The 25,462-nt window shown below is 41.8% G+C and overlaps 1 protein-coding gene across 1 annotated transcript in view; it reads right to left on the bottom strand.

Moving 5' to 3' along the window:
• Positions 1 to 1,296: 1,296 nt before the first annotated feature.
• The window catches only part of LOC126195172 (serine/threonine-protein phosphatase 2A 65 kDa regulatory subunit A alpha isoform), a 111,358-nt gene continuing 87,192 nt past the window's right edge, over positions 1,297 to 25,462 (bottom strand). Inside the window, exons 9-13 of the mRNA XM_049933684.1 lie at positions 23,204 to 23,358; positions 22,983 to 23,125; positions 16,483 to 16,583; positions 15,079 to 15,129; positions 1,297 to 1,615 (exon numbers count right to left, since the gene is read on the bottom strand). Coding sequence (XP_049789641.1) covers positions 15,125 to 15,129; positions 16,483 to 16,583; positions 22,983 to 23,125; positions 23,204 to 23,358 — 404 coding nt within the window. The 3' untranslated portion in view covers positions 1,297 to 1,615; positions 15,079 to 15,124. The remainder of the gene's footprint in view (positions 1,616 to 15,078; positions 15,130 to 16,482; positions 16,584 to 22,982; positions 23,126 to 23,203; positions 23,359 to 25,462) is intronic.

The raw sequence follows: 25,462 nt of genomic DNA, 5'->3' as shown, positions 1-25,462 counted from the left end.
CCACACACCACCTGAAAAAACTATCCACAGTGCTAGTGCAACACCTAAGAAGTGGGGTCCCTATCCCTCACAAACACAAACCACAACAGAACCTTCAACAAACCCCCCCTCATAGCCAACAAACCTAGCCTAGCCACCCTACTCAATCTCCCCATCCCAGCACATACCCCACACAAACTAAATCTCAACTATAACCACAGTCAAAAGCCACATATCACCAGTCCCAATTCAGTTCTAAACCTCTCATCCAGATCCCTCTCTCCTCCAGAGACATCTCTTCTATCAAAAGGCTTAACCTTTAGCCCCACGCCTAAATTCAACCACACTACCCTGGTTAAAGATCTCCTCTCATTCACCCGGAACCTGAACTGGAATTATCACTTCACTACCCAAACACAGCCCCCAAATACTAGACCCAGTGATGAACCCTGTCTAGAACAGTTCCGACCGCCTTCTCAAAGGGATCCTCCTCCCCTCCCCCAAAACCATCCCTTGCAGACATTTCAGGAATTCCTCACATTCAGTGTTGCCTCCCAGTCCTCCTTGAAGAACATCCCGACAACCCCCAACATCACCCCAGCTGAATCCCGTGCCATTAAGGAGCTGAAAATAGACCGCTCTAATGTCATCCTCCCGGTGGATAAAGGCTCCACAACTGTCGTACTTGACCGTGTGGAGTATGTGGCAGAAGGACTGCGTCAACTCTCCGACACCTCAACCTACAAAGCTGTTAACCAGGATCCCATTCCCTCCATCCAGACTGAGCTGCAGAAAATCCTAAATATCCGAGGTCCCTCACAACGGCTTCCATAGACTTACTCACTCCACCTGAGCCACGTACCCCTACCTTCTACCTATTACCCAAAATCCACAAAGTTACTTAATTGGATAGATAAGAAATCTACTCACCAAGCGGCAGCAGAACACACACATAAAAGGCTACTGTGATTGGCAAGCTTTCGGAGCCAGTGGCTCCTCCTTCAGGCACAACTGTTGAAGGGGAAGACTCTTTCCCTCTCATACCGTTCGGTACGTCTCCCCTGACCGCATTACATGTGCCACAATGTGTGTATTGATTCAAATTTGTTTTTATTACTTGTTTTCTGTTGGGCAGCACTTTTGTGAAAGAGGATACAAGATCAATTAGTCCATCAGTCATCAAACCAAAACCGAAATAGATGTATTAGGTAAGTGCATAATATATTTGGGTATCCAGGTATCTTTTCTTGTATCAGTATAATGTGGAGAAATCCAGTAATACAATACTGATGGAACTTAAAATGAAGAAACTGTAACTATTATCAATATTTTATTTAAAGAGCAATATGGCTGTCACAATTTAAGGGCCTTTACAACTCAATTACAGTACATTTACAATATGCCACATAAAAAGATCCAGACTTTTATTTAAGAAATGAAACAGAGAATGAGCAGAGAAATGAATGAGTAATATATATGAAATAAACTTTACTGTAAGAAATAAATGATAATGAGATGCAAAATGAAGACCATATGAATTTTATGTAATTACATGTATTCTTCACTGGTTAGATCCTACATGTTTATGGTACATTTTATCATCCATTGGTGGACTGATATCTGACTGAACATGAGCCTGCAAAATATAAAATTAAAAATTACAAAATTGCACGCATTAAAAATGCAGTGAAAGTGGTTTTAAGCACACCATGTCTTCAGGTCATTCTACATCATATATTATCAACATTCAACTATTGCTATATAAAACAGGTTCCCCAAAATATTAAAACTGAAATCTGAATAATTACATGTATTTTCTAAATTTGTTATATGCTAAATTTAAATTATGTTTCACATGTTAAATTATGAAACCAGTAAATTGTGAACTATAAAAAGATTATCATCAAATATTGTTTATTTATTGCATTATTCACCTACTCTTGAATTGAAAGTATGATTTAATCTATTACGTGTCAGCTAGGCACAACATAACTCAATCACCAGAGCCATTCTGGCATGACAATTCAAGGTTCCTGTAGGTGCTTCCCAACTACCTTCAGAGAAGTACCACACCTCTATACTGATATGTAACACTGACTAGACCAGTCTGCAGCAATGTCTGTAATTGCTTTGAGGGGACGATGGGGTACTACAGAAATTTTGGATTGAATGGAACCCAGCAGATACAGGGAGAAATATTGCGGACTTTTGAGGCTGAGGCTGTACAAGACTGGCCATACGCTCCGATTCAAAGAATGTCATTTAACTTCGCACGATGTAACGAAACTCTTTTTGCAAACCTAAATTTTTTCCAGAACACTTTGTGCATGAGATAAATTAATCATAAATTATGGCAGTAGCAAACATTAAATGTTAAAAAATAATCATCACATTCTACTTATCAAAAAGACATATCATGCACCCATGATACTTTTGATTCAGTGATCTTAGACACACTATTCAAGAGACAATAACCACCATACATGTGCTGTGTAAGACAATCTTGCTGTTATACTTTCAACATTCCAAAGAAATATAATTAGGCACTACCTCTTTGTGAGTTTATTGAAAGGCCTCTCTGACACACACACACACACACACACACACACACACACACACACACAGAGCAACAGCACACAATGGGAGACGCAATCTGCGTGGTGTGGTGGGAAGGAGTGGGATAAAAGGCTAGGGATAGGAGATGATAAAGTGCTGTTCGTGGGAGCACACAGGGACGAGGGTGCCATGTGCGTCAGAAGGGGGCATGAGGGAGGGAGGGAGGACGGGAGGGAGGGAGGGAGGGAGGGAGGACGGGTGGGGAGGGAGGGAGGGAGGGAGGGGAGGGAGGGAGGGAGGGAGGGCAGGGAGGGTGGGCGGGGAGGGTGGGCGGGGAGGGTGGGAGGGAGGGCGGGGAGGGTGGGAGGGAGGACGGGAGGGAGGGGAGGGAGAGAGGGAGGACGGGAGGGAGAGAGGGAGGACGGGAGGGAGAGAGGGAGGACGGGAGGGAGAGAGGGAGGACGGGAGGGAGGGGAGGGAGAGAGGGAGGACGGGAGGGAGGGGAGGGAGAGAGGGAGGACGGGAGGGAGGGGAGGGAGAGAGGGAGGACGGGAGGGAGGGGAGGGAGAGAGGGAGGACGGGAGGGAGGGGAGGGAGAGAGGGAGGACGGGAGGGCGGGGAGGGAGGACGGGAGGGCGGGGAGGGAGGACGGGAGGGCGGGGAGGGAGGGCGGGGAGGGAGAGAGGGAGGATGGGAGGGAGGGGAGGGAGAGAGGGAGGACGGGAGGGCAGGGGGAGGACGGGGGGAGGGAGGGAGGGAGGACGGGGGGAGGGAGGGAGGACGGGGGGAGGGAGGGAGGGCGGGGGGAGGGAGGGAAGGCGGGGGGAGGGAGGACGGGGGGAGGGAGGGAGGGCGGGGGGAGGGAGGGAGGGAGGGAGGGAGGGCGGGGGGGGGAGGGAGGGAGGGAGGACGGGGGGAGGGAGGGAGGACGGGGGGAAAGAGGACGGGGGAGGAAGGGAAGACGGGGGGAGGGAGGGACGATGGGGGGAGGGAGGGACGATGGGGGGAGGGAGGGAGGGGGAGGGAGGGAGGGAGGGGGAGGGAGGGAGGGGGGAGGGAGGGAGTCGAGAAGAAGAGTTTGTGGGTGCCTTGGCGGAGTAAGACTTTTTAGTGTTGGAGTGGAAAATGGGAAGGACAGTGACCAACAAAGGCTTAGGTCAGGTGGATACTATAGTCCGCGACAGCGTTAATGGCCTGTCGCCGTGCCACGCAGCTTCCAAGGATTGCAGCGTTGTCTAGTCGGTGCTGAGCGAATTGACGGCAGCTATGCTACGGACAACTGCTTTAGCCGATGTTTGACCTGTCTTGGGACTGTCAGGTTCATGGTGCTCTACTCCCCGTTCTGTGATTAATTTATTAAATTACCTATTAACTGCGACATAAGCATAACAGAATGGAATGTGTATTCAATCTTTCCCAGTCATAACTACTTCACGAAATAGTGATACACACTTTCTCATTGCAGAATGGATTCTATAATGAATTGCACCTTACAGAAAGATTACGCCTTCCGTTCCTCTTGCTTTATAAATAAAAAGACGAAAGAATCAAATCTAAAGTACCCACCCCAGCCCCCAGGACGAACAGCATTTTAATCTACGTTATATCGTAGACAGAGTAGAGAGAGAAGTAAAATAAACAAATTTGTTTGAATGGCCATTATCCACAGCAAGTATATAAATAATTGTTTTTTGAAGTAAAAGCCTTTTCTAGCTGCAATCTGTTTTATTAATCCAGACGCGTTCCACATTTTATTTTAATGCATTATCGGTGGATATCATCTGAAATAGTACACTGTGGCTATATGCCGTCATTGTAGATTTAAGAACAGTTCACACCCTTATTTTTGCATATACTCATAAGTAAGAATTTATTTACGCAAAAATAAGGGCGAAATCTACATAACGGCATATAATAACTACAGTGTACTGCATCGGATGATATCCACTGATGATGCCTTAAAATAAATTTCTAAACGCGTCTGGATTAATAAAACAGATTGCAGCATGAAAAGGCATTTAATTTAAAGAAAAAAAAAAAAAAAAAAAACGAAGTAAAATGAAATTGTCATTACAGAATAGATATTGCACTGAACTACTTTATACGGTACAGGCAGCTTGAGAAGAAAGTAAATGTTCATGATAATTACAGAGTAAGTTTACATTCCATTCACATACCTTTTTACTCCGAGCTTTCATTGTCACTGCCTATTTCGTCTCTGACAACTTCTTTCTGGTAATCTTTCTCTTGCAGTTTGTCAGTGTGATGCACGCAAGCTTCCCAATCAGCAACGGTGATTTTTCTCTACTGCTTCATGGGTGAGTTTCAGTGTCAGCTATTTTAAATGTAGTATTTTTGTCTGACACGTATTTCTTCACCTGTGCCCACACCAGTTCAATGGGGTTATAATGGCAGTGATAAGGAGGTACTCGTATCACTCTGTGTCCATGTTACTCAGCTATGGAGTCAATTCCGTAGTTTTTAACGCTGGTCTTTGGCATCTTCACCAGTTCCAAAAGCTCTGCTCTTGTTTGTTTCACTGTGCGTTGCATTATTATTTCGCAACCAAGAAACAATATCACTTTTCCTTGTGCTTGTAGTGGGAGGCCTGTTGAGAACAACAGAGTGATAGCTTGCATTGTCCATAACAATGACAGAGTCTGGATGCAAATAAGGCAACAGCTGATTCTGAAACCATTCTCGAAATGTTTCCCCATTCATTTCTGTATGGTAGTCAGATGCGGTTTTTTATTTTGATTTGAAAATAAGTTTACTTTCAGGCACAAACCCGGTAGCAGCAGAACCAGCGTGACATATTATAAGACGCCCTCCTTTTCCCACTGGAACTTTCAAATCGCCTTGTCCATCTGTTGTTTGCCAAATAAAATTTCTAGTATGGTTTTGATTTACCCAAGTCTCATTCAAGTAATAGACAGCTGACGTTCCTTTTGATCCAATGTCATGTATTTTTCTTAGAAACGTAATCCTAGCAGCAGCAATATCATTACGCTCCATTAAAAATTTGCACCCATCATTGGACTTTACATATTTAAATCCGACGTTCTTCAACATTCTTTGCATTGATCTTGCACTTCCATCAAACCCAGTAGCTTCGTGCATAACAGTGCACAATTTCGCTGCTATGGGGAACTCGCCTCTTTAATAAAATTCGAAAACCTTGCGACGTAACACATTTTGATCGAAGTAGTCGATTCCTGTTACCCTCTTTGGAATGCTACATATCTTCCCTGGAGACCGAAACACCACATTGCCAACTGCCTGCTCTGACAGCTTTGCCTCCTGTATAACTCGCCTGACATTTCGTACACCAATATCGCCACAGGCCGCTGCAGTGCGTTCCTGCACCTTGGCAACCTCGCAGCTCGGCTTTCCTGAGACTGACTCCCGCACGATGAAAGAGTACACTCTAAAAATAAGGTCTCTTGCCTGTTTGTGAAATACTTAACGACGTTTAGGTTTTTCGGCCATTATGAAACTCAGAGGAGACCCAGTATACAACAGAAATCGGCCAACCGCACTTTTCCCCATGTAAAACATGGTAGAACTCTGAAATATGATGAAGCTTCAGACAGCACGAGGCGCGGAAACCGAATGAGCACTCATTGGCCAGCTGCGGAGTGTGCCCACCTGTGCTATTCAGAAACACTGGTATTGGTAGGAAGGATCCAGATGGCACAGGTAGTGAAGCAGTCACTAAAAGGACAGTCCACATAGCCATAGATTGTAGATGGCCATTCATGCGTAAAGACAGCTTGTTGGTTGTCATGTCCATGCAAAGCCCAGTGGTTGCAGCTTAGATTGTAGATGATGGTGGTAGTGGTGGGAGGATGTGTGGGAGACATCTTGCACCTAGGTCCATTACAGGGACAAAGAGCAATGAGGCAAGGGGGGTTGCAAGTAGGGGTTGAATAGGATACATGTAGGTTCATTGTGCAGCAGAATACCACTGTGGGAGGGATGGAAAGGATAGTGGGTAGGGCATTCTTCATTGCAGTGCACGATAAGAGGTAGTCGAAATCTTGGCGGAGAATAAGATTCAGTTGCACCAGTCCTGGATGGTATTAAATCATGAGGGAATGCTCCTCTAGTGGAGGGTGACTGGTGAGACATGGCACAGGAGGTATGGAATTGGTGGCAGCTGTCAAAGTGGAGGTATTGCTGTTGGTTGGTATGTCTGATATGGACAGAGGTACTGACATAGCCATCTTGGAGATGGAAGTTAACATCTAAGAACATGGCTTGTTGGGTTTGGGAGGACCAGGTGAAGCGAATGGAGGAGAAGATGTTGAAGTTCTGGAAGAATGTGGATAGTGTGTCCTCACCCTCATATTCGGTCATGGTGAACAGGAAGCAGTTTGTAGGTTAGGAATCTATCAGGCATTAGGGAAGGTAATGTTCGACAGAGGCAAGGCCGTGGACATTAGGGATGTAAGTGTAAAAGGAGGTGACATCAATAGTGGCAAGCAGGGCACCATGTGGTTAAGGAGAGTCCGTGGAGGAAATGGTTGGTATCTTTTATATAGGAAGGTAGGTTCTGGGTAATAGGTTGAAGGTGATGGTCAAGGAGAGCAGAGATTCTCTCAGTGGGAGACAGTGCCCAACCAAATGGTCTATCCTGGATGGCTGGGAAGCATTTAGGAGGTTGGAGTGCAGGGAGCAGTAGGGGTGAGTAGACAGAATCTGTGAAGAGGTACATTTCTGGGGCAGGGTCATTAAGGCACAGTTTGTAGGACATGTCTGTCAGCATGCAGAGTCCTTTTATCACATAAGACCTGTGATTCGAGATGACAGTGGTGGAGTCATTTCCAGCAGGTAGGATTATAGGGCCGGGATCTATTTTTAGATGGTGGGTTGCAGTTCTTCCTGCAGATTGTAAGGTTAGTTTGCACGTTGAAGGATTTGGGAAATTACACTGCAGCAAGGTTCGAAGTTAAGAAATTCTGGAGTGTAAGATGTGGTGATTTGGGAGCAGTGGGGCTGGATCATGGTAGGATGGAGGAGTGAACTTAAGTCAGGCAAGCTTCTACACTTGTCTTTGGTTGAGCCTGACTCGCAGGGTTGGTGGAGGAAAAGTGTTTTCATTGTAGGGACAGGGAGAAGGAGACAAGGTCTTTAACAAGTCCAGTATGACTGAAATTGGAAGTGGGACAAAAAGCAAGGCTGTTGGAAAGGAGTTATACTTCTGTGGGACTAGGGCTTCGGAAGAAAGGTTCATGATTGTGTTTCAGGTCTGCTTAGGTTCTGGATTCTGAATGGCGGAGGGAGTGTGTCTTTGAGGGTGAGGTAAATGTAGGAGGTCTGTGAGGCAGGGTTTGTCAGCTATGAGGAGCTGTGGGGGATATTTAGAGGCTGCCGTAGAGGTGGCGAATAGTGGTAGTCCAAGGCAGGAGAGTAGGTGGTGAACAGACTGGAGTGTTCTTTGAGATGACGTAGTAAAAGTGCCTGTAGTTCCTGGAGGGAAGAGTTTCATTGTATGAGATTAGATCCAGGAACTTGGGATAGCAAAGCAGGAGAATTTTACGGACAAAGAGGAGGTATTGCAAAGTAGTTCAGGCCTGATTTTGTAGGACTATGTTGGTGAGGGTTAAGGACTGGTGTAATCTGAATAGATGGAGGTCATTGTGGAAGGAAGGGTAGCAGTTTAAGAGGGGTAATTTGATGGCAAGACCATTTGGGGGGATTCTATGGGCTAACTTTTTTGTATTGGCTCAGATGGAAGCTGCAAGAATCCATTCTGGAGGATAAGAATACATAAATAACACAAAATTATGTACGAAAATATTTGCAAAAAGACGTGGGAAAAATCACAAAAAGGACGGAATGGATGTAGTATGGGGAAACAAGAGGATGTCCTGAGGGAGCAGGCTGATAGTGAGAGGCAGAATGAACAAATCAACATGAAAATACAACGAGATCAAAGATAAAATTAATAAAAAGATTATTATATATGTTGCAGGTCAGTGGGCCGGTATGTATGAGGAAGGGGGACAGCAGGTATGACAAGATTAGGTGAGGTTAGTACCTGCAAACTAGAATAAGAGAGGAGAAAGAGTGGGGAGTGGTTGGTAGGACGAGATATAAGCTTATGTGGCACAGGGAAGTATGGAAAATAACACATGAAAATACACTAGAGTGACAAAGAATGTGTGATCAACTTTAAGGTCTAGGATTAATGATATCGGAGGGAGAAATGTGGGAGATGCGATGCTACACCAACCATCAAAGCAGTTATGTAGCCGTGTGTTGTGTGCAGATGAGATAGTGGCTGCAGTGTGGCTCAGAATCAAAGCATGTGGTGCAGTTTGGAAGGTGAGAAGTAAAACATAGGAAAAGATGGGAAAGCGAAGGACAAACACTTAGTATAGTAATGCATTAGAAAATAGTAACAAAGGAAAACAGAACAGGGTTACAGGATGGAAGAAAAGCAGTTAGGCAAATCAAACACTGGATAATCCAGGATGGAATAATGACAACATTATGAAAAGAATAGATTTCACACACACACACACACACACACACACACACACACACACATACACACACACGCACAAATGCATCTCATGTACACAAGACACTGTCTCTAGCTGCAGAGGTCGGACTTTGCAGTTGGGAGGTATGACGAAGGGCACGGGTAGGGGCTGTGGAAAAGTAAAAATATTGTGGTTGGTGGGGACACTGGTGGAACAGAATGCTGTGTAGCGCTGGAGTGGGAACAGGGAAGGGGATAGGTGGGCGAAGGACAGGAACTAAGAAAGGTTGAGGCCAGGAGGGATATGGAAACTTTGGATATAGTGCATATAGGATTCGCAACTGCACAATTCAGGAAAGCTGTTGTTGATAGGAATGAACCAGATGGCACAGGTTGTGAAGCAATCACTGAAGTGAAGAATGATGTGATGGGCAGTGTGCTCAGCAGCTGGATGGTCCAGTGGTTTCTTGGCCACGGTTTACTGGTGGCCATTCGCGTGCGTGCGTGCGTGCGTGTGTGTGTGTGTGTGTGTGTGTGTGTGTGTAGTCTAATTCAGAAGGACTTTTGGCCGAAGGCTTAATTGTTTAGCAGTCTTTTTGTTGTGCCTCTCTCTGACTCAACATCTTCACTATATGGTTAGTAATTATCTACCCATTTCGTAATAATGTCATTTTTCCAACCTGTATTTTCCACTGTTTGATTTTGCTTAATAGTTTTTCTTCCATCCCATAATCCAGCACTGTTTTCTTTTGTTACTATTTTATAATGCTTTACTGTACTCAGTGTCCATCCTTTTCCTTTTCCCTGCATCTTACATATTGCCTTCCAAACCAAACCATACACAATCACTCATGAGCTGCACTGTATCAACTGTCTCTGCCACACACAACACATGGCTACATGACCTCGCTAGCTGGGGCAGCATGCAATGTCACACATTAATTGTTTAGCAGTCTTTTTGTTGTGCCTCTCTCTGACTCAACATCTTCACTATATGGTTAGTAATTATCTACCCATTTCGTAAAATCTTCAAACTGATCACAATTCCTATGTCATTTTCATGTATTTTTGCGTGTTATTTTCTGTACCTTCCGGTGCCCCACAACCTTGTACCTCATCCTATGAACCTCTCCCCACCCCCTCTTTCTCATCTATTATTCCAGTTCGCACATACTAACTTCACCTAATCTAGTCACATCTGCTGTTCCCTTCCTCATACATACTTGCCCACAAAGCTGCAACCCACATTATAATCTTCACATCTGATTGTGTTTTCACATTGATTTCACTTTGTTTTTGCCGCTCATTATCAGCCTACTCCCTCAGGTATCATCTTGTTTCCCCAGATTTTATCTGATCTTCCCTTTTTGTGATTTTTCCCATATATTTTTGGATCCTTGCTCTTTCCATCTGAGGCAATACACAAAAGTTTCCTTATCCTTAACCATTACCCAGTACTCCATATTGTTCCCTTGTTGTTGCATGGCTCATAGAATCCTCCAAATGGACTTACCATCAAATTATCCATCTTTGGCTGCTACCCTCTCTTCCACAATTATCTCAATCTGTTCAGATTCCACCAGTCCTTAACCCTCACCAAAATTGTCCTGCAAAATCATGTAAATGAGGCCTGAACCACTTTGAAATACCTTCTCTCCATCTGTAAAATTATCCTGCTTTGCAATCCCAAATTCCTGGATACTACCTCACACCTTGAAACTCTTACCTCCAGGAACTGCAGGGGCTTTCACTACAGCATCTCAAAGAACTCTACAATCTGTTCACCACCTACTCTCCCACTATGGACTACCACTGTCTGCCAGCTCTACAGCAGTCTCTTAAATCTCCCCCACAGCCCCTCATAGCTGACAAAATATGCTTTACAAACCTACTAAATTTACCCCTCAAAGACATTCTCCCTCCATCATAAAAAATCCAGAACCTAAGCAGACCTGAAACGCAGTCACGAACCTTTCCTCCAAAAGCCCTAGTCCCACAGAAGTATCACTTCTTTCTAATGACCTTACTTCTTGCCCCATTTCCAAATTCAGTCATGCTGGACTTGATGAAGACCTCCTCCCCTTCTCCCTGTTGCTACAGTCAAAACCTTTTCTGCCACCAACCCTGCCAATCAGACTAAAAAAACAACACCAAACTAATGTAGAAGTCTGCCTGAATCAGTTCACACCTTGATCCAAGCATGATCCACCCCCACTGCTCCCAAATCACCACATCTTATGTTCCAGAATTTCTTAACCTCGAACCCTGCCTCACCATAATTCTCCAAATCCTTCAGCGTGCAAGCTAACCTTATCATCTGCAGAATGAACTGCAACCGACCAAGCAAAACAAATTCCGGCCCTATAATCCTACCGGCTGGAAAGGATTCCACAACTGTTGTCTTGAATCACAAGGATTACATGGCAAAAGGACTTCGCCTACTGACACATACAACCTACTAATGCTCCAACAATGATTTTGTTCCTGAAATCCAGTAGTATCTTTAGTCTCTCCTCAATCCTTATGCCCATCCTAGAACCTCTCCCCAGACTATCTGCTCACTCCTATTGGTCCCTGCACTTCAAACTTCTAAATGCTTCTCAACCACCCAGGATGCATCATTGTGGTTGGTTCCACATTGAGAGAATCACTGCTTTCATAGACCAACACCTTCAGCTTATTACCCAGAACTTTCCCTCCTATATAAAGATACAAACCATTTCCTCCATGGACACTCTACAGTTCCAGCTCTTTAACCACATGATGCCCTGCTTGTCACTTCTGATGCCACCTCACTCTACACTAACATCCCTAATGCCCATGGCTTTGCACCTATTGAACATTACCTTTCCATATACCTCACATATTTCTATCCTACAACCTCCTTCCTGGTCAACATTACCAACTATATCCTCACTCAAAATTACTTCTCCTTTGAAGGTATCACCTATAAAGAAATCCCAGGTAAGGCAATGGACATCCACATGGCACCTTTCTATGTCAACCTGTTCATGGGCCATCTAGAGGAATCCTTTCCAACCACCCAGAATACCAAACCCCTTACCTGGTTCAGATTCATTGATGACATCTTTGATACATGGATTGAGGATGAGGACAATCTGCCCAGGTTCCTCTCCAGACCCTCAAATATCATCTCCCCCATTTGATTCAACTGGTCCTCTTAAGCCCAATGAGCCACCAAAGGTCTCACTGAATCCTTCACAGACCGTAATTACCCTCCCAACCTTATATACAAAAAGATCTCCTGTGCTGTACCTCACCAGTCACCCTCCACCTCCTGAACTCCCACCATCCAGCCACATAACAGCATTCTCTCATGACTCAGTACCATCCAGGACTGGGGCAACTGAATCATATTCTTCCCAGGATTTTAACTATCTCTTGTCGTGCCAGGGGTATTTCACCACTCACTGGACGTTCATAATATCCTCATCCATCCCTAATCAACCCCTTCTCCCAGCCTCTTGCCTCACGGCTTATATCCTCCTAGATGTGAGGCCCGTCCCACATATCTTCCCAGCACCACCTACTCCAGTCCAGTTACCAGCATCATATATCCCATAAAAGGCAGAGCTACCTGTGAAAGCAGTTATGGGATTTACGAGCTAAGCTGCAACCACTGTGCTGCATTCTACACGAGCAGGACAACTAACAAGCTGTCTGTCCGCACGAATGGCCCCAAACAAACTGTGGCCGAGAAATAACTTGGCCACCTGGCTGCTGAGCACAATGCCCAACAAAACATTCTTCACAGTCTGTGCCATCTGGATCCTTCCTACCAATGCCAGCTTTTCTGAACTGCACAGGTGCGAACTCACCCTGTACTATATACTACATTCCTGTGACCCTTCTGGCCTCAAATTCTGTTAAACACTGTCCTTCACACACCTGTCCTATTCCCTGTTCCCACTCTGGCACTACACAGCCTTCTATTCCACCAACACATCCACAATTGTTTTACTTTTCTCCCCCCACCCACTGTCTAACCTCCCAAAAGCAACTACTTGCTATACACTCTTCCTGTGTGCTCCCACAAGCAGCACTTTACTGTCTGCCACATCTACCCTGCTATTCCTGCCCCTCCCTCCCCAGCTTCCTCCTTACCCACCACCACCACCACCACCACCACCACTCAGATTGCTTCTCCCATCTCGTGCTGTTGATTGCAGTATGTCCTTGGCAGCCAGAGACAGTGGTCATGTGTGTATGAGTTGTGTTAGTGTGACTGTATTTGAGTGTGTGTTGTTCAACTCAGGAGGTGGCCTTTTGGCTGAAAGCTTACTTGTTTAGCAGTCTTTTTGTTGAGCCAATCTGCAATTCAACACCTCCACTATATGGTGTCAGCACTATTTTTTTCATAATATTGTCATTATTCCATCTTGGATTTTCCAAATCTGTATGTTCTTTGCTCTGAAAACCAAACATTTCAAACCATCCTCTTAAAAGGCTCGTCTCGTGAGACAAGTGAAAACATTCCTTCTTGCAGAAATATACTGGGAGGGAACACCGAAGACAGGGGTTATCTTATGCCTGGCTGGATCTGTTCAAAACTTCGTAGTTTTAAGCGTACAAAATGGGGCTGTAGAATATCACAAGAACAGTAATATGAGCCTAGAAACATTTTCAGTTTCAATGAAATAGGTGTTTTTTACTACGTAGTTGCATCAGATATGCACTATTCTTAAAGAAAAATGAAATTACTGGCTTTATTGGCCAGATTTCGCCTGTGTTTATTTGGCTGCCTGATGCAAGTCTTTCTATCTATCTGACATCACTTTGGTGACCTGTCTATCTGTGACAAAGCTGAGATTAAACAACCGGTCCCCCAAGTGAAGAAAAATCCTGGCCTTAAGTCAAACACAGGACTGGGCGATCTAGAAGCACTTATGCTAATTAATAGACAATGAGCTGCAGATTATTTTTGAGGAGAAAAAACATGATGCAGGCACCAACAACACTGTTGTGTGATAATATTGAAGGAAATGGTAGTATCAAACAACTGAAAAGTGTTAAAACAGGTGTTCTAAGTGTTTCAAAGCACTACTTTCCGTTCGGTCTTCAATAGTAATATCTGGATTATCGCCGGAGTTTTTGGAGGACAGTTATTAATTTTTGGGCCAAAAGTGGAGCAGATGGAGAAAGATTGTTTTTATTATTGGTTAAATATCTTCACATCCAGAAACGGACACTGTTCTCAAGAATGTAAAGGCTGCTTTCTCTTATTAACTGTACAAGTCACTTGCACCTCTGGACCTAGTTATAGTTCCCTCTGCGAGAACAAAATAAAGATTTGCTGTTTTACAAATATCAATTTCATTCTTCTGAAGAAAGGAAGCAATGAAATCAAACATTATACAAGCTATGCATTTGTTTGCTGCTGCCTCAAATGCTGCAACTCAACAGCTAGCATTAAACTGTCCTGCTAACTCTGGCTGTGACGAAGCAACAGTGAACAGTGGAAGCCGATTTCAATAAACAAGAACTGACAGTTATCGTAGATGTTTGAGCAACTTAGAGAGTGAAGGATTGTTTCTTTTGATGACGGGGAATTTCATAATCTAGAGCAACTTAAGTGAGCTGTGCTATCCTGCTGTGAAGGAGTAAACTAAAATAAATGGTGGTGGTTGTGGTGGTGGAGAAAAGAAGGGTGCTCTTACGTCATAGTGATCCAATATTACAAGATGGTTTTCCTAAGCTCAGTCAGTTCTTCCAGCATAAACCAGCTGGAGTGAATAGTATGTGTACGGGATAACCTCATCTACACATTGTAAATATATGCCAAAGCACTAGAGAAAATGCACCTGAAGACACTCAGGAAAAACTTGCAACAACTTCTCAAGCTAAAATAAAAGTCTGAAGTAATTGTAAAGATAAAGGTCAAATAACAAATGATAAATTTACACAAAAAATTGCCACATAATTTTCAACTTTTGTAACCCGCAATTATCACTGAATATAGACAGCAATGGTTCAAAATACATTTTTAAATTTTACAACAATAATATTGGATCAAAATGTTACAAGTTACTCACATTCATCTTACAACCACTTAGCATCTGGTTAACGTATCAGTCATGTTCACCCTGGAAAAGAAACGCAAAGCATTGAAAGTCAAATTCATGACTGTAGCTCATATTAAATTTGTTAGCAGAAAAATAGGATTTTGCATTATTGTAATCATGTTTCCATGATTCTCTTTCTTAACAAAGCTGTCAAGGACAAAATTTTTCCCACTTTACTCACAATTTATAACAAATGTAAAAAAACAAGATGACAAGCAAGCAACATCATGAAGTGCAATTTTAAAAATATCCTACAAGTAGAAGCATGTAAATAATTATTGATACAACATAATATCTTAATTCTAAAAGTAACAAAGCATTTTCTCAAAGGGAAATATTAATCTGTCTGATTACAAACAACTGAGTGAACAGTGATTATTGTGTTTTGTGATGCAGTTTAAATTTATTTACAAGAACAAGGAAATATCGACTTCAGGTTTCAAAAGTCCACGACAAAGAAATTAACTGTTCACAGCGGTATTTCATGATACATGTTCAACATTAACGAAAGTCCTGAAGTAGTCGGAGGAACCTCAAAAGCTCCACAGGTAACTACTGATGTTTCAGAACAAAGTATGTAATATCAAACAGATCTTCTCTTTTCATGGTTAAAAGATAAACAGTTGCGTGGAGAAACCAGGAGATGAAACCATATTCTAAAGAAATGAGGCTTTGCATTAACAAGTGGCCGAAGTTAAACTAACAACACATTATATTAAATGAAATCAGTCTTAACAAAAACTCAGCCATTCTCTGAACTGTACATGGAATGTGGAAAGTAATTGCATCAACATTATAGGAACTGAAACATTTACAAGTAATAGCAAATATTTAATGGCAGTTCCTTTTATGCACATAACCTACCTTATTTGTGTTTCACAATAACTAAGTGTGGAATTTCTGAATGTGGATAACCAATGGTAGATGAGCTCTTATTTAACAAATAAAGACAAATTCTTTTCACTATCATGTCATGACTACGTAACTGTCGTCATGGAAGAGAATCCACTCAAAACAGCTACAGTAAACTCCACGAACATGGTTCACTTGCATACTATGGACAAATATTTCACACACTGAAGTTCCCAGGTATCTTAACACATGTACAACACTGACTTATATACAGTAATATTTTTACAGTTACTGAGAAAAATTATCTGTTTTTGTTCTATCTCTCCATTAAATATGTGACAAACCCCACAAGCTTCCATTCCTCCATGTTGCATTGTTACGAATTGAGCTTGCCATTGATGTATGAAATTTTATTTGGTTTCGTTAAGACAGTCCTGCTGCTCATCATCCCAGTCCTGTTACAAATTTTTGAGATCTTAGATAATTTATTATCATTATATAACAAACAGGAAATGATTTTACCTGCAATACTTGCAATAGCTTCCGAAGCAAAATATTTTACATCCACATCACTATCGACATGAAGCTTATCCAGTACTGGTTTTACCTGTGTCTGAATAACACTGTAACAAAACATTTAATATTATGTAATTTTAAGCAGACAGTGTTACAGTAACTCTTATATGAATAAATACAACATAGCTTCACCTTATTCATTATCCTAGTAAGAGAATGCTGCTGCTGTTACTACTATTACAGGGTGTATACGCGGACAAGGAAAAAAAAAAAATCCCGGATTTTTCCCGGTTAAAAATACACTTTCTCCCGGGTGAAAACAAACTTACCGTGTTAAGTGACAGCATATTTTCCCTGCAAAACTTATCAATCATTTGAATGGGTATGGTTTTATACACGGGCATTGAATTTCCCGGTACTTTATAAAACGAATCGCAGGGAAAAAGACACGCTTTGGAAATATCTTTGACGTGCAGCAACATGTACGCTGCATATTTTCGGGAAGTATACATTGGAATTCCACCAAACATCACATGTTACTTTCCGAATCATTGAAATTGAGATTGTGATGCGCTTTTGTAAGCCAGTCATAGCTCATGTCACATGATCTCGCCAGCCGATGATAGCGGATATTCGGAGCATAGGACACGTGATGTAGTCAGCCAACAGCAACATCACTGTTAAGTAGCACGAACACACAAACAGGGAAAGTTAACAGTGTAAATTAATATACACGGTGTTGCTACAAGAAAAGCACAGCTTTACATATAATAACGGTCTCTAAGGTTAATAAACTGCAAGAGAAGCTAACCTTTCGCATATAATGTTGATTTTTTTTTGCGCGTGTTACACATTAAGATATATCACACAAATGTGCCAGTAAAATTTTTAATAACAACATAAATGTCTGATCTTCAGGGTTCGAAATTCTTCTAAATGGCTCGTCATCAAAGTTGATTTTTAAATGAGGGTCAAACGCTCTGTGATTTACGAAATTACGTAAAAGGATATTTACTTTGAAAGGAACGGTTTTCAAACCACCATTCGCAATATTTTCCTGCGACCTGTTAGAAATAGGTTCATTTCAGCAGTTGCCACAGAGCGCACATAACAGGCAACACCGCACTTGCGCAGCTACCATGACGTAGGAAGCCCGTATGTACGTACGTGTAAAACATTGAAAGATCATACATTATGTCGTAAAAGAAACAAGACATCAGACGATACTCCAAAAGCATTGGTATTTCGTGAACCATACTAAAATGTGCACATTGGTATGTCCAGATTTCTAATGAAGTAGACCTCGACCTGATATTAAGCTTTTCAGTGTGGTTTTCGGGATGTAAATTACCTTGGAGCACCAGTACTGTATTACGTCTTGTTTGGTTCTTTATTATGGCATAATGCCATACGCGCTAGAAGATGAAAACGTGCACTTGAAATGCAGCGAACAGTTGAAACTAGCCAGTAGTGTGGAATTAAAACATTTCGTTTCAAATACATTGACGGCCTCTGCGGAAAAGGTTAACAGAAGTCAAATTTCTTTAGCAGATAGACAAAAATAACTTCATTGTTCTGCAAGGTGTTTAATGATCGACTGGCAGAAAGGTGGAAATAAAATAAAATCTGAAACAAATAACATTTTAGCTTCCATAATTATGTGAATATATTTTAATTCACTTGATAGCTCCCGGCCACACATATCCGTTTTGTTTTCAATTGACGTGAGAGTAAACAAAGGAGAAACACCAAAATCACTAAATGTAAACACGGGTCACGTGGAGACTACCCACTATAACTCAGACTGCTCTGCGCATCAGCTCCAAATCTACAACCGGGTCAATACTACTCAAAAATATGTTCATCTTGTAGTACACATCTTTCTGAAAAGTCTGAAACATAAAACATACGTATTCGAGGAAATGTAAGACATGTTGTTTGGTCTTAGGTGCGCCAAAGTGCAGTGCCACACCTCTCCAGACAGCATTCTTGTATCGTACGTCACTGTTTCGCTCTGTGGTATTGAAACGTGTATATTTTGTAATGGATGCCATCAGGCTATATTCAGGACAGTGGAAATTGATGTGTGGTGCCTCTCCTGCTCCCAGTCAGCCGGTTTGACCTGCCTGCCCCCCCCCCCCCCCCTCACTCTTTTTTTTTTTTTTTTTTTTTAAATCTCGCAATTAATAGCGAATGGGATTATTTTTAATCGGGAGAACAAGAACTCTTCAGAAAATTTTCACTCTTTATTGCCTATTAGCTAATAACTTGCTGTTTTCTGTGACAAAATGAAATATAGGATACATAAAACCAATAAAGACAAGAAACAAGCACGGAAGTACACATTTCTTCAAAGCTCCTAGCATTTTTTTTCTCTCTCTCTGATCTTGCTACAGCCTTACATGGCGTGCTTTCCTTTCTGCGAAAGAACCTACTACCTCATCAAGGTTCGTCAAACATTTTGCTACATGAAAAATCGAAGTGTCGTTATCTAATACTGGTGTGGTTTCTCGATCTGATTACGTCTATTTTGTCAGTGTCTGCTACATAAAACAAAATAGGCCTTTCTAATATTGCACCAATTTTGTAACACATGCCAAGTTAACGAGACTGTTTTGGCACAAATGGTCATTTTTATAACACGACAGAATATAATTCACTATGTACTAATATCAAATGCCTAATAGGCCTACTACAAGCAAAAAGCTTTATGTTAGAAAATAGTTTCACATTTTTTTTTTCATACGCACCAGTTTCTAAAGCATGAAATCGAAAAGGAGTATTACGAAATTTTTATATAAATTTGGATTCGTCTTTTTCTTCCATAATTTGTGTGATGTCCTCGTTTCTTCTCCTTCCTCATTCTAACAAACAATTTTGTCATCACCAATTCTGTAGCTATTCCTGCCATTGTCAAAATTTGTTCGTCAATTAATATCACTAACCCTGTCAGAATCATAGGTTTAGTTATCCCATGATTATTCTCCGTTTAGGCATTGTTACATGTTTGTACAACACGTTTTCCACGTTACTTCCAGAATATAGCTTAAGCGGCTGCTAGCCGGGGACTGTACAGCTGGTCCTTACTAGTGTAGCGATCTGGTCAAAACATTTCTGTCAAAATGTGACTTTCTTCGATACACCGAGTAGGTAATATATAATCTTTCTCACCTGTTATTCCTGTTAGTCGTTTATTTCCATTCTGGTAGTCTGAATCTATGGATTTCGCTAGTAGTTATAACAACGCTGATCGTTCGCAAACTCAATCAACCACATAATGAGACAGCAATTGGCATTCATTCGTTCAGCTTTACTCCACTCAGCTCGTATAGCCCAGTCGCCTTTTGTGTGCGGAAAGTTTATTTCTAGATGCGACGAGGTTTCTCCTGACAGAGACATCACATACACTATGCACACATTCAAAAATTAACTTATGATTCATTCAGAAATCAACTTGAAATGTTTTCAAAAATGTTCAAAAACCCAACAGGAATGCATTTCAAAATCATATGAATAATCGATAGACCAACGTGTCCTGGATGCTAAGTGCTTTGTGAAAGAAAGTACCCCCCCCCCCCCTCAAGAATATGTATTTGGCGCCCCCTTATCCCAGCAGCATCTAGTTGCTTGCTGCGACTGCTTGCACAGCAAACAGCCACATTCTTGTAGCCAGAACCAAGGGAATCTACTACTCAAACGCGACAACTGCGCATGCGCATCAGCCCGCTCAAACCTGCTAAAACGAATTTAATGTAAACAGTTGTGACTTCACGCTCATCGGAGACAATTTGTTGTTATGGAGCATTGCACAGTCTTGGCAACGGCCTTGCCGCAGAGGGTACACCGGTTCCCGTGAGATAACCGAAGTTAAGTGCTGTAGGGCGTGGCCGGCACTTGGATGGGTGACCATCCAGCCGCCATGCGTTGTTGCCATTTTTCGGGGTGCACTCAGCCTCGTGATGCCAATTGAGGAGCTACTCGACCGAATAGTAGCAGCTCCGGTCAAAGAAAACCATCATAACGACCGGGAGAGCGGTGTGCTGACCACACGCCCCTCCTATCCGCATCCTCATCTGAGGATGACACGGCGGTCAGATGGTCCCGGTGGGCCACTTGTGGCCTGAAGACGGAGTGCTTTTTTTTATTGCACAATCTTCCTAAAGCCTTTGACACATTTTGCTGTTGGCACACGCTTGCATGAGCACTGCGTGTCGTCGTCGTATATGGCGCATTTCCTTTGAAATTTAAGTTATTTTCGTTTTTTTCTCTCTTTTAGGTTTTATTATTGACGTGTTACTCTGCAGTAGCGGGATACAGTAATATCCTTTGTTAGAGTATCGGTTCTTACCAGTGAACATTACAAAAATTTAACAGAAAACTAAAACAATGAAAAATTCCCTGGTTTTTCCCAGATCTTCCGATTGGCCCGGGTCGTATACACCCTGTACTAGTACTACTACTACTACTACTACTACTACTAAAATGGTTCTCTCAGAAAAATTTGATGGAACATAGAACAGTTTTTATACCATACAAAAATAGACAACTTAATAAAGAAAAAATTACTGTAATTTTTCAGTGTAGTTTGTCATTTTCAGCTACGTGTTCCTTCACAGAAAGCTCTGGGTGGAATACACACAATACTATGACTAAGGACCATTCACTGTTCATACCAAGGACTGGTAGGTAGGCATGTAAATATGGTATGTACTTAGGTCTACACACACAAAATCTGAAGGGTAGGAGTGGTGGATAAACGGGAAGTCGGGCTGAGATTTAAAATTGACACAACAGCACATTACTCAGTCCTATAATCCTAACTTCTGGTTTTTAATATTTTACCTCAAATTTCAAACTTACTTTCTTCAGAACACAGCATTTGTCTTGAGATGAAGCATTGTCAGGCGTTAGTTGAGGTACGTTATTAGGGAGCAACAAGCACTAGTGAGAGGTAAAGATTCCAAGGAAATAGCAGCATGCTGTATCCAGGAATATACAGATAGGACTTCCAGGTAGATAACTGAGAAAACAGTGCAGATTACAGTAACATACATACAAACACAAAGCGAAGATCAGAGAGAAATGTGGTTAGTTGAACGGGGAAAAGCAAATGGACAATATAACATCTCAAGAATCAGGATTAGCTGATATCATGGCAAGGAAGATTGAGGGATACAATGCAAGAGCAACAAACTAATAAGAGAAGCTGTTGCTGGAGAAGAGATTCCTTTGGCATGAGCTGTCAAACAGGCATTTATGTTAACAATATGCCATGCAGCATCCACTGCAACACTTTTTAATCAGTACTGAAACTGTGATCAATGGTAATGTTTATTATACTGTTGGACAGAGTGCTACTTCCATACACATAGAAACAGAATCCTCACCAAAACCACCAGTGTCTCTGAAATGTTCAAGTTAGAATTAGAAGCCTAAAAGATGTGCTGTTGGGCCAATTTTAAGTCTCAACTTAACTAGTGCCTGTGCTGCCACCATTTCCACCAGTCGAATTTTGTTCTATGCTCAGTAGATGCATTCACAATGTCCTGAACCCTGCACCACATCTAGAATTACCAACCCTCCCTCCCCCAATCTATGTGCACTACTCATACCACCAGTCAAATTTTGCTCTTGGTAGATGCATTTACTATGTCCCAGACGCTGCAGCACCTCTCCAATTACCCCCCCCCCCCCCCCCCCCCACTGTGTACTACCCATGGCTTCACTTTAAGTTTCTCGGTCTCTATATTGTTACCACCGCCTACCTCTCGTTCAGAACATGTTCTATCATACGCAGTCTATTATTTGGTTCTTGTTGATCATTATCAAAGAAAGCAGCAGTGTAAGTAACAACAAATAGCAGTCTCTTGCCATTGTTTCGCTAAATGAGACGATTCCTCTCTTTCTTTTAATTGTAAGCGGCGGTAGCGTGCACAAAAGCAAGCCGTGCCGCGAGCGGCAACAGGCTGTAAACATGCACTATCAGAATGCGACAAACAATGCATGACACAGTACAGTAATGCATTTTCAGCTTAGAGTGGCGTAAACACCTATAACAAAGAAAACGGCACTTATCAGATCAAAGCAAAATAAGCAATCGATTCAAACCAGACGAAGCACGTGAAAAAGGAAGGGTACCCGTATAAATACGGACGGAGCGCCTGACGCATAGCAATGGCTACATGGTAAAGCTTAACTTCTAAGCTTATGACTTGAACCAAACTACTGTGGCTGTATCATCATTCATTCAACCTAAATTGTGTCTCATATTACAACGGACCAACTTTGTTTCGATTTGGAGGTGCGGCCTAAAACTTCTCTCCCCCCTTGAATTTCGAGTCTCAAATTTCAGGTGCGGCTTAGATTCGGGAATTTTTTTTTCCGTTATTTAGAGTCTCATTTTTCAGGTGCTTAGATTCGAGTAAATACGGTATATGTTTGGTGACATATGCACACGAAACATTTACCTGGAGAATTGTAGCACAATGACAAAAATTAATACAAACCTTGGATCCAATACTGGGCTTATCTTCTGCAAAGTTTTTGCAACATTAAATCTTACATTTGCAACATTATCATTTGCCATTGCTAATACAGTTGGCAACATTAATTTTGCTGTGATCTCCCCACCACATGCTTCAGCCAAAACCTATAACCAGAATTTAAAAAATGGTTTAAGCACTGTAAACTGGGAACATTAGACACATAACGTATATTTAATACTTACATTTACACAGAACAAGCAAGTCATACGGTGTAAATAATTCTGGTCTCGTGACATGGCTACAACCTTTGGAATGACTGTGTTTTGTGCCCATTCTGGGCCAAATCTTTCCACAAGTTTCTTTAAATTCAAAGTGGCTGCTTCTCTTATTGCATAAACTGCAACAAACCACACAAAACAGATAAATAAACAAAAGAGAATAACTAAATTGCTTTAGAATCAATTTCTCAGACACAGAAAAAAATGGTTCAAATGGCTCTGAGCACTATGGGACTTAACATCTATGGTCATCAGTCCCCTAGAACATAGAACTACTTAAATCTAACTAACCTAAGGACAGCACACAACACCCAATTATCACGAGGCAGAGAAAATCTCTGACCTCGCCGGGAATCAAACCCGGGAACCCGGGCGTGGGAAGCTAGAACGCTACCCCGCGACAACGAGCTGCGGACCCCAGACACAGAAAGACTTCACTAGTATATACTCTCATAATAAATACTCAGTAAGATCTAAATACTTGCAAAGAATAGAAAACCATGTAGTTAACATGAAATACTAAATGAACTTAAAATTTGTATTCTACAATAAATGCTACAGAAAATATACCACACATTCAGGAATCATCCCAATCTCCAAAATTACTGTATTTCGACCAACTGACGTGCAACTACTACTCAGTATTTTACATTCACACGACATATAATGAGCTGTTGGTAAGAATTAACAAACCCAGAATCTCTACTGCTGATGTCTCGTGCCAATAGCACTAACTGTACGTCGATGGAGATAAAAGCAGCAGTCCCCTTTCATCTACTGGAATTACTCCTCTGAAGTAAGAATGGGAACATGTTGTGCAACATGTGTTTTGTTCATAACACCCACTTGGACACTTTTTACTTTAAATCCAATTGTTGTTATCTGCCTCATTTTTATTTCCTAAACCACAATTTCTTTGCACTTGCTATTTCCCTATCTTAACATATTGCAATTCATTTATGTGTTTGTCTAGCTAATCTTCTAGGAAATGCTTCCCTCATTACTTTCGTAACACAAATATGATTTACCTGAATCACATGATAAAAACATCTTATACCTCACTGATATTACATGTACTGCCTTACACAATCACATAAATAAATTTCTTTCCAATTTCTAGAAGTACTAAACTAATCCTCCTGTTACTTTTGAGAAGTAGATCTGTCAAGCTTGAAAATTTACTGCTCCTTTGCCAAAGCAAACAGTCTGTTCCAATGACAAAATTGAAAAGTCATTAATCAATGATTAATGCATTTGTTGTTACTCTCCATGATCTGATTTTATCCATTGACTGGCAGTTTATAAGCTTAATCACAAAGTTTAAATCCTTGTCCCTCCCTCCAAACCCAGTAACACATCACCTATCTTCAACATATCTAGCAGTATTTTCTGACCTTTTTTTCTATACACAGTGCTTGGACATTCCCATTACGAACTTATAGAACTTGTAGTAGAGGGGAGTAAGTACATAATATTTTGAATAGGAACCCATGACCAGAAACATCATCCAACGACCTTACAGAGCACTGAAGTATAACACTACTGGCACCTTTAAATGTATGTATATACAAAATGATTCCGTTGGTGATGATTGGTTTGTGGGGCACTGTCATCAGTGTCCGTACAAAGTCCCAATTTTTACACAGTCCAATTTCTAAATAATCCAAAGTATCCATGGACATGAATGATGATGCTGATGAAATGATGAGGACAACACAAACACCCAGTTCCTGGGCAGAGAAAAATCCCCAACCCGGCCATGAATCGAACCCGGGACCCTGTTATCCAAAGGCAAGAGATTCCATGACATTTTTACGAACTTTCAAGGGCAATGGAGAAGGATAAACATATCAGTCTGAGGTAATAGTCTCTCTAACAGAAACAAATGATAGAAAGGTAAAAGTGTAAACTGTTCTGATATCACTGATGGTGAAATATATGTTCTGGTACTATTGTTGCTAAAACTGTAGAGTAGACAACATTCAGAGGTGGTATTTTTGTAAAAACAAGAAAAAATGTCAAGTAAACATGGGTTCTAAAATGAATATCTGAGGAAGCTTTGAGCACTTGTTCACCTTTGCCAGTAAGAAACACATTTCCTCTATTTAACAAGTGCTCACAGCTCTTAAGGTATGCATCTTAGACCCCACATTTACTAGACATTTTTTCTTGTCTTCGTCCAAACTACCAACTCTGAAGGTTGCATGCCCCACATTCTTAGGA

Source organism: Schistocerca nitens, chromosome 7 (genome assembly GCF_023898315.1).
Source record: "Schistocerca nitens isolate TAMUIC-IGC-003100 chromosome 7, iqSchNite1.1, whole genome shotgun sequence".
Lineage (NCBI taxonomy): Eukaryota > Metazoa > Arthropoda > Insecta > Orthoptera > Acrididae > Schistocerca > Schistocerca nitens.
Note: the sequence above shows the minus strand (reverse complement) of the source record. Positions and strands in the feature narration are given on the sequence as shown.